Source organism: Nicotiana tomentosiformis, chromosome 7 (assembly GCF_000390325.3).
Source record: "Nicotiana tomentosiformis chromosome 7, ASM39032v3, whole genome shotgun sequence".
NCBI lineage: Eukaryota > Viridiplantae > Streptophyta > Magnoliopsida > Solanales > Solanaceae > Nicotiana > Nicotiana tomentosiformis.
The window spans coordinates 49,156,185-49,167,205 of record NC_090818.1 but is presented as its reverse complement, the minus strand read 5'-3'; the positions used below and the strand labels follow the sequence as shown (position 1 = coordinate 49,167,205).

The 11,021-nt window shown below is 39.2% G+C and overlaps 1 protein-coding gene across 1 annotated transcript; it reads right to left on the bottom strand.

Moving 5' to 3' along the window:
* Nucleotides 1-7,986: 7,986 nt before the first annotated feature.
* On the bottom strand, nt 7,987-9,159 carry LOC138895575 (uncharacterized). The gene has a single exon (XM_070180281.1). It carries the CDS (start codon nt 9,157-9,159, stop codon nt 7,987-7,989), a length of 1,173 nt encoding a protein of 390 aa, XP_070036382.1.
* Between the last annotated feature and the right edge of the window lie 1,862 nt (nt 9,160-11,021).

Genomic DNA, 11,021 nt, shown 5'->3' with positions numbered 1-11,021 from the left:
GATAATCAGCAAAAGTTGTGTTGAATTATGTAATGATGCGTGTTCGGGGTATTAAATACGGAAAAACGTGCATCTAATCAACCGTCAGAAACCTTCAGAGGGAGTTATAGTAATTCTCGCCAAAAAGGTATTTCTACCAACTTTCCGGTAACACAAAGTTATGTCACCGGAAAGTAGGGAGACTATCTATATAGGGTAAAATATGATATGACACGTGGACATCTAAAGAGAGGACATGTGGAACCCAAGACAGGAATGACCGGAGACCGAACGCAGCCATTCCGCTTGTCACCGGAAAGTATAACGTTCATAAATGTGTGTTAAATACTCTGTGCCCGGTAGTATTTAATAGAGAATGTTCTGTAGCATTAAGAGCGACGGTCCGATACAGAGAATTTGGCATTTATGTTCACCGTTACGTCTTCATCAATGACCCTCATAATTGACATTAAAGGAAGATATGATCTTAGGACTTCCTTCCCTAGACATAAATATAAATAGTGAGCTCAGTTTTCATTATAAATGACACAAATTTTTTAGCTAAACTTGCACTCTATTCTATACAAAGCTTTATACAATTTTACTTTCTTGCTTTTGATCTCATCATCGATGTGCCCAGAAATATTGTTCCCAGAATTGTCATCTCTGTTGTTTTCATCTATATTTCAAGCCTAAGTATTATACATTTCTTCAATTATTATATTATTTCAGGATCAAATTAATTCACTTGTCTAGAAACTACGTATAAATTCAACTGTACCGTTTTACGGGTAAACTTACTATCTAACATTTCATCACATTCAATACACTTCTAATTCAATCTCTTAGGAAGGGAAAAAAGAGAAATTTATCTATATATAAAAGGAAAAGCAAATTTATGATATTATGTCAAGTGTCACAATGAAATATCGACACGTGCCATGTTTTAAGACAAAACTCCAATAAATTTAGAGATTAAAAAAAATTTAAAATAAAAAAACACTTGCAAAATATTAAAGAATTAACCAATTCAGTTATTCACAGAGTCCCACATTTTTCGACAGATATTTTTTTAGAACTTAACAGAAAAAAAAAATAATTACTCCAATTCCAAAATATAGACTCCCATAATTTTTTATTAATTTTTTATTTAATTGCGTTTCGTGAAAGGAAAATTTGGCAATCGTACAACATAATCTAAGGCACGTTTTGAAACTTCTTTTAGTGGAAGTTATCAGATTTAGTTTATTCACAAAACTTCAATCCATCATTTTATATCTATTCCGCTCCATTTCATTAATTCGCCAATGAAAGTTACGGAGTTGGGTTTTCACGATTAGGGTTAGAGTTTGACTTTAATATTCATGCAGTGATTTATCGTTGGGTTCCAATGAGAAGTGAATCTACCATTGTAGCAACTTTCCCAAAATCAGATTCAGGTAGTATAGTTTTCATGGTAGAACAAGCATTCAAAAGGTAAGATTTGAGATCAATAAATATTTTAATCTTTGTTTTGTTTATTCTAAAAAAATTATTTTCATCAATTTTGGATATCGTGGTTGCTAATATTTGCTTATTTTTCAGACGTTACTTACAAAGGCTGACGCAGAACAAACTTGGTGCTTCGCCTTCACTCTGTGACCTAACTGAATAACATTTAAAAATCTACTTTTTCATTTGTAGGAATTGGTGCATCTCTTACTTCTTTCTGAGTGGAGAAACTATAAATTTATAATTGCGCTTGCGGCTGATAGTAAGATCTCCTACTTTGATTTGAAGTACTTTCACCGTTCAATTCTCTTGCTAGTGTTAACAAATCGGCTCCTTCTTCACACAACTTCTCATCTACAAAGGTCATAATACTTTGTCTGGTTTGTACATATTCTGTTGTTAATATGTCATGAAAATATTTTGGTTTCTTTCTTTAAATGCTAAATACCTGATGCATTTACAACTTAAGTGATTGCCACCATTTTTTCACATTTACTTCACATCCCTGTGCAGGTTCGTAAATTAGTCGATTATCTTATGCAGTTCTTTTTTATATCATGTTGCTCCTGCATTTGACGCTCATGACATCCAAGATATAAGAGGTAACTTTCTTTCACTACTTTTGCATTCATTCCTTTCTTTCAAACATTTGATTGAATTGGAGAATTGATGCAGTTGCACTATATTAGTGCTATTACTATGTTATACATCTTTAGCATTATTGTCTTTGTGGGGGAAAATGCCAGTATAATTTGCTATAAAGGAAGATGCTTTTCACGAGAACTTTCTTGTGGAGGAAAGTATTTTAGATTTTTTGGGTATAAAAGCAGGCCATATTTTTTCAGTATAAAAAAATGTCAATCATGTTAAATGTTAGATTGATAAAGAGTTGGGATAAACGTAAAAAATTTCAATTGTTCGAATTGAAGCTTTCTGTTTGAGAAATGATGTTGGCTTTCATATCTTCAACTGCAATTTCTGGCTCTCTTTCTTCATCTTCTTATGAAAAACAACTCAAAGGTACCCATTACATTTTTCTCTCAAAATATCAACTTTGCACTTAAATCTGTAATTTTTATGAACATCAGAGAATTTTATCATCTGGTTTCATTTTTTTTTTCCTTTTTTGGTTTTGTTTTGGTTCTCAAAGTTTCGATCTTTCCACAGTGTAAATGCGATGAACATTAACAATTTTACCATCTGGAATTTTTTGTTTTTGTTTTTTTTTCTCCTAGGTCTCATTTGCCTATTGTTTACAGTATCACGAATGAGTAACGCTCAGCAAATGTATCAGCCTCAAACTTCATTGAAAGCATTGCATTTTACTCTGAGGTGTTGGGCTATGAAGTCATTAGTTCCATTAGCAGCAACTATCAGTAAACTATAAGCATTACTGATATTTGACCTTTTCAGTTTTTTATTAGCCACCTATTTTTCTAATACATGTACATAGTCTAATAGATATTTGACGTAGCTTCTCACTACAATTATATCTTCCTTAGAGTTTGTTCATAGGATTCATGTTCAAAAAATTGTACTAACGGTTTATGTAAAAATAGTGAATATCATAGCTTTCTTCGTTAGATAATTAAGTTCTCTAATTTGGTTTTATAGTTAAGTTATGTGATCACGCCCAACTATACATTATAAAAAGGACTAAGTGGCCGTTGCAAATATAATCTGGTTTACGAGTTCAGAGTCAAATCTCACAGAGAATTAACCTATCAAACACAATTATTAGACTCGCACAAATTCACGCAATCAATCTTCAGAAATATTTAAGTAACAATTTAGATTTTTATTAACTAAATATTATGTAATGAAAATGCAATAATTAATAACTAACTATGAACGGGTTGTGAACAAGAATTTGAATGATCTAAGGTTGTGATTTTCCCTATTGTTGGAATCTTTTCCGCTATATTTTTTACAAACTTGCCTAAGTCTTCTATATCAACCATGAGCACTCTAACTGTTGTAACTCTCTCCCGAGTAATTACCACAATTTACTAGATATATTCTCTCGAATTACGCTAGCTGGCATTAAGTACAGCTCACTCAGATCGCACCAAGGTTTCGTTATCCCTAATCCTACCTTTAAACCTCTGTATTGATCCCTCATATACGTTTAGGAGTTATGTTATTCAAAAACTACCTAAATATGTACTCTCTCCTGAGTAATACATACTAAATAGGCATAACTAATTGAGGGCCCTTCAATCAACCTCATGAATAATATAGTTGAACAAATAGAGAAAATACTACGGCAAATTTATATTAACGTAACAAGAAAATCATCCTTCAATAGGTTCCATCAAAACCCTAGATTAGGAATTTAGCTACTCATATTCATAGTAAAGATGAAAAGATGTAGAAATTGATAATTCTAACTCCCAACGGGTGATTCCACAAGTTATTCTTGCCTCCGGTTGCAAAAGTCCCTCCAAGTGGTGTTTTAGATCTATTTATATGTGTAGAAAAAGACCTAAACGTGTAGGCCAAGTCTTAGTCAAAGACCTAAACTTGACCTCCGGTTGCCTGATACTTCGCTTTCAAGCTGTGTCCTTGGATAGCTGCTTCCGAGTGTACATGTTTAGGCCTACAGCGCCTATACCAATCCTTAGTATGCGGTGGTATGTTGTTGATGCCAAACTCCCATTGGCCTTGTGGTTGTTGACGCATGGCTGCTATAGCTACCACAGCTTGTACTCCACTTAGATTGGAGGTAGCTTCTCCCCCTTTTCTCTTCTTTGGGGGAGGTGCTGAGGTTGCCTTTACTTTAGCATGCATAGTGTAAGTAGCATTGGCTTTGCCTGTGTCTTTTCTGGGAGGCATCTTCATTCCTACACAAATAAGCAGTAGTCAGATAAAACTGCATTACACATTACACACATAATTTTTCCCGACTTTCCGAGGTTACTCAGACTTCAACTCGTACTTTCTTAATATTAAAATCAAAGAACAACACATGGGCTACCCGCGAGCCACCCCACACTTAAGATTTTAACATGGTGTACGACTTCATAACACTAGTCTATTAATCCCGAAGACTCGGGCTCCAATGGGGACAAGGAATGTTATTGAGGCATTATATCAAACACTTAACATGCATTAGTGCAATGGGAGTTATTATGGATATGAGGGATTGCCTCATCCTCCCAAATCGGCTTGGGGGTTCCGTACTACCACATGTTTTCACAATAGCAGCACCATTCCTATGGGGTTTCATGGGGTTGGGGCACACAAACTCAATACTACAATGAAGAACATCCACTAATTTTTATGTGTAATTGTATACCTACACCCCACTCGAAATTACAAAGGAAAGAGATCAAATCATACCTTTGAAGCTTTTGAGAGGAGGGAGCTGCCTGAGAATTTTTGATGAGTGTGAAAGAATAGCAAGACTAAACTTGACTTCAATGGGGATGGGAGAGACAACTATGGCAATGTGTTGTTGAGTGTTTGTGGGTGAGGGCAATTCATGCAGTGTGTTTGGTTGAGAGCAAAGCTGATGAGCAGATGTGTGTGCATGTGAATGTTTCTTTTAGAGCTTGATGTGTGTTTGGTTTAAGTAAGGTTAGGGTTTTTTGTATTGTGTTCAGTGTTTAGGGCATGTAATGTGAGGAGGTTCGACTAAAATAACTTAAACTAGGCCGAAATAACTTACCTGGCATCGCCTGGACCAGTACATGGCGTTACCCAGGCGTCGCTAGCCTAAGGCCAAGCAGAACCTGGCGTTAGCCAGGCGTTGCCAGCCCCAGCGCCTGGTGTACATCGGGTGATGTTGAAACCCTGCTCGACTTGCCCAAACTCGCCTGCAAACTTGTTAGTACCTAAAAAAAAAAAATTCTAACTACACTAAAAATCAACTACGAATTGGGCTGCCTCCCAACGAGCGCCTGATTTAATGTCAAGGCACGACGCAGATAATTGCACTTAAGGCTCGCTTAACCTTGGTCGCTCGAGCAAATGAGTCACCAACACTACTTTCGCATCTTCCATGCCCAAATAATATTTAAACCTGTGCCCATTGACTCTAAACGTGCGAGAGTCATTTGATGCAGAAATCTCTATGGCTTCGGTGGGGTGAATCTCTACCACACTAAATGGTCCCGACCATCGTGACTTTAACTTACCCGGGAATAACCTCAACCTTGAGTTGTATAGCAATACCTTATCTCCGAGTTTAAAACTCCGCTCAAGAATATTTTACCGTGCATTATTTTCATTCTCTCCTTGTATAACCTTGTGTTCTCAAAAGCGTGGTAACGAAATTCATCAAGCTCGTGCAGCTCTGTGACTCTACTTGTGCCCGCAGCTTCTATATCGAGATTCAACTGCCGCAGTTCCCATAACGCTCTATGATCCAACTCCACTGGTAGGTGACATGCCTTCCCAAATACCAATTTATATGGTGACATACCAATCGGAGTTTTAAAAGCGGTACGATAGGCCCAGAGTGCATCATCTAACTTTCTTACCCAATCTGTTCTTGTAGCATTCATAGTCTTTATCAAAATACACTTTGTCTCTCTGTTCGATACTTTTACTTGCCCATTCGTTTGTGGATGATATGGGGTGGCAACTTTGTGACGTACACCATACTTTTCTAACAGCTTTGTGAAAGCTCGATTACAGAAGTGAGTGCCTTCGTCACTGATTATCGCCCTTGGAATGCCAAATCGGGTGAATATGTTCTTTCTCAAAAAGCCAATTACCCCCTTAGCATCATTTGTCGGGAGCGCTGCAGCCTCCACCCATTTTGACATGTAGTCCATAGCTTTGAGTATGTATTTGTTGCCATATGAGCTGACGAAAGGCCCCATGAAATCGATTCCCCACACATCAAACACTTCTACCTCTTGAATTGGGTTCATAGGCGTCTCATGTTGGCAGGAAATATTCCCAATTCGTTGGCATTCGTCATAACCTTTCACCCATAAGTGTGCATCTTTGAACATTGTCGGCCAGTAGAAGCCTGATTCCAGCACTTTCGCAGCAGTCCTTACTCCCCCGAAATGGCCACCATATGGTGATACATGACAAGCCTGCAAAATAGAAGATTGGTCTATCTTGGGGATACATCTCCGGATCATGTTATTAACACAAATCCTGAACAGGTAAGGCTCATCCCAATAATACATGTGACAGTCACGAAAGAACTTTTTCTTTTGAATAGAGGAAAGATCATAGGGGACAATACCGCTTGCCAGGTAGTTTGCAATGTATGCATACCATGGCACTTCCTCCAATGTCACTGCTAGCAATTGTTCATCTGGGAATGTCTCGGTTATATCTTCTACCTCGACTTTCTTTTCAGCTCCCTCCAACCTTGAAAAGTGGTCTGTCACTTGGTTCTCTGCCCCTTTTCTATCCTGGATCTCCAAATCAAATTCTTGTAGCAAAAGAACCCAACAGATCAAGCATGGCTTTGACTCCTTTGCTATCAGGTACCTAAGTGTTGCATGGTCAGTATAAACAACCACTTTTGAACCAATCAAATAAGACCTGAATTTATCGAATGCAAACACCACAGCCAACATCTCTTTCTCAGTCACGGTATAATTGAGTTATGCACCGCTTAGCGTTCTGCTTGCATAGTAAATTGGGTGCACCAGTTTGTCCTTCCGCTGCCCCAGGACTGCTCCTATAGCATAGTCACTCGCATCACACACGAGCTCAAATGGTTGCTCCCAGTTAAGTGCAACGATGATTGGTGCAGTCACCAGTCTCCTCTTCAGCTCCTCAAATGCTAACCTGCAGTCATCAGAAAACACAAAAGAATGATCTTTTTCAAGGAGTTTACATAAGGGGTTAGCAATTTTAGAGAAATCCTTTATAAATCGCCTGTAGAACCCGGCATGCCCAAGGAAACTTCTTACTGCCTTAACTGAAGTGGGAGGTGGCAACTTCTCAATCACGTCAACCTTAGCATGGTCAACCTCAATACCCTTACTGGACACTCGATGCCCCAGCACTATACCTTATTGTATCATAAAATGGCACTTCTCCCAGTTTAGCACTAAATTTGTCTCCACACACCTTTTCAACTCTTCTTAAATTGTACAGACAGTCTACGAATGAATCCCCCACCACAGATAAATCATCCATAAAGACTTCCATAATATCTTCAACCATGTCAGTGAAAATGGCTAACATGCACCCCTGAAAGGTGGCCGGTGCGTAGCATAGGCCAAACGGCATTCTCTAAAAGGCAAAGATGCCATGCGGACAAGTGAATGATTTCTTCTCACTATCATCGGGGGCTATGGAAATCTGATTGTACCCTGAATACCCGTCCAAAAAGTAGAAGTGAGACCTCCCTGCCAATCTATCCAACATTTGGTCAATGAATGGTAAAGGAAAATGGTCTTTCTGAGTGGCTGTGTTCAGTTTTCTATAATCCATACAAATTCGCCAACTCGTAACTGTACAAGTCAAGATCAACTCATTATTCTCATTGGGCACTACAGTCATTCCACCCTTCTTTGGCATACACTGAACTAGGCTAACCTAGTTACGGTCAGAGATTGGGAAGATGATTCCCGCATCTAACCACTTGATCACTTCTTTCTTTACCACTTCTTTCATGTTAGGGTTTAGCCTTCTTTGATGTTCTCTGGAAGGTTTGTGCCCATCTTCCAGTAGAATCTTATGCATACAAAATGTCGGGTTGATCCCCTTAATATCTCCAATGGTCCGGCCAATTGCAGTCTTGCATTCCATTAACACCTGCAAAAGTTGTTCTGTCTGCACATCAAACAAACTGGATGAGATAATAATAGGTAAAGTGGATTTAGGTCCCAAGAAATCATACCTGAGGTGAGACGGTAATGGTTTTAGTTCCAACTGTGGTGGCTCTTCAATTGATGGCTTAACTGGAGGTGTTTTTCTTTCTTCTAAGTGTAAGGGCTCGAATTCGAGCTCTCTTTTCCAGTACCCTCGCCCTTCAAGAGCCAAAACCCACTCTGCCAAGTTTTCACCATCCATTTCCTCTAAGTTCATAAGGCATGCTGCTAGAGGGTCTTTTACGTTCAGAGTCTCATCTTCCTCCTCCAAGATCACATCCATAGCTTCTATTAGAGAGCAGTTAGCAAACTCACTGGGTCGCCGCATAGATTTTTGCACATTAAACATTACCTCTTCATCGTTCAGTCTCATCTTTAGCTCTCCAGTTTCACAATCAATTAGGGTTCTCCTAGTGACCAAGAATGGCCTTCCCAAAATTATGGGCATCTCCTCGTCAACCCAGCAGTCTAGAATGACAAAATCTGCTAGGAAAACAAAATTCCTCACATGTACTAATACATCATCAAGGATACTAGAGGGCCTCTTCACTGTCCGATCAGCCATCTGTAATAACATAGACGTAGGTCTAGCTCTTCCAATGCCTAACCTTTTGTAGATAGCCAAGGGCATCAAGTTTATGCTTGCCCCCAAATCACAAAGTGCCTTAGCAAACACATAGTTGCCTATTGTGCATGGGATTGTGAAACTCCCTAGATCAGATAACTTCTCAGTTATAGGTCTTGTCACAACAACACTACATATCTGAGTCAGTGTAACCGTGGCCAAGTCTTGAAAGTCGAACTTACGAGACATCAAGTCCTTCATCATTTTTGCATAACCAGACATTTCCTTTAAGGCGTCAATCAATGGAATGTTTACCTGAATTTGCTTCAACATCTCCAAGAATTTCTTATATTGCTCATCTTTTTTATATTTGGCCAATCTCTGGGGGGAAAGGTGCTGAAGGTCGCTTCTTTCTTGTGGTTTGATTTTGAACCTGCTCCGGCACTATTTCTACTGCCTTCTCTTGCCCTAACTCAGTTTCCTTCGCGACTTCTTTTTCTTTGCTTGTTTTAGATGGCACATGTTGTACCGTCACCTATGTTAATCATGTTGAGTCATCTATCTCGATGGGTATTGGCACAAGTGTTTTAGTAGGCCGGCTTTCGCGAGCCATCTCTTGCTCCAGATCTAGGTCTCTACCATTTCGTAGACTCACTGCCATAAGCTATTTCGGGCCCTGTTCTTTTGGATTGACTTGTGTATCTGCAGGTAACGTCCCTTTGGGACGATTGTTTAGGGCCATAGAAATCTGTCCTAATTGAATCTCAATACCCTATATCGCTGATTCATGCGAGTCTACCCTCTATTGCATTTTTCCCGTGGACCCAATCAATTGTTGCAGCATTCTGTTGTTGTTGTCCAGCATTCCCTCAAGTTTAGTAAACCCATCACCTGGTCTCATAATTTGTTGTTGTTGAGGTTGTTGATAAGTCAGTTGCTGATTTTGCTGGATGTAGCCATGTTGCCTTTGGTAAGGCGCAACTTGACCCAGTGGTCGCATAGCTCCAGGATTATTGTTGTTATTGTACTGTTGTTGCGTTGGTCTATATTGTTGATTATGTTGACCCCAATTATGACCACATTGCCTCTGTCCCCCATAGTTGGCTACATAATTCATATCTTCCAGATATTGCCGGTTGTCACATTCCACACTCCACGAGCAAACATATGGTTGGTTAATGCATGGTGTACATAAGCCCTCATTAGTTGTGTCAACTATGTGAACCTACTGCTTCTGGCCTGATTCATCAATATTTTTGGTGAGGATACTCATTTGTGTCATTAGAGTGGCCACATTCTCAGCTATGGAGTTATTTGGGTCCAAAGCCACTGAGTGAACTACCGGAGTGATCGTAGAGGCTCTTGTCATCCATCCTGAGTTTTGTGCCATTTTATCAAGTAGGATCTTGCATTCTGCGAACGTTTTACTCAGAAATGATCCACCTGCTCAAGTATCAACATTGGCCTTTAAGCTGTCAGCCAGTCCCATGTAGAATCTCTACCCCAATATCTGATCGGAAATACCATGATGTGGACACTTAACCAACATGCCCTTGAACCTCTCCCACGTTTCTTGTAGTGATTATGTTGGTCTCTGCCTGTAGCTCAATATATCATCAATCTGTTGGGCAGTTTTATTTGGTGGGTAGAATTTGTTCAAAAATTGCTTGACTAATTCCTCCCAAGTAGTGATAGAATTTGTAGGGAGTAAATTAAGCCAAGTCTGAGCTTCTCCTGTCAGCGATAATAGGAACAACAAAAGCTTTATTGCGTCTGGTGTCACGTTAGGTTGCCTTTGCGTTAAACATATTGAAAGAAAATTCTTCAGGTGATGTTGAGGATCTTCAATGTGTGACCCTGAGAACAGTCCCTCGTTCTACAACAAATGTAGCATGTTGTTTGTGATTTGGAATGATTCTGCTTGTATCTGAGGGACTGCAATTGTGGTTGCCAGATTGTCGGCGGTGGGTTTTTCCCAATCATATAATGTTGTTTCTGGTATAAGAGGCACCACACCCCGATTGTTCGGTTTATTCTCATTGTTTCTGTTGTTGATTGGATTTTCTATTCCGTCAGCCATGTCTGGTTCGATTTGTTCTGTCGAGTTTCGTTGCTATTTGCTTTTCTTGTTTGCACGATTTAGTACCTTAAAAACTTTCTCAGGATGTGATAACGCTTCGAGCAATTCACCAGTT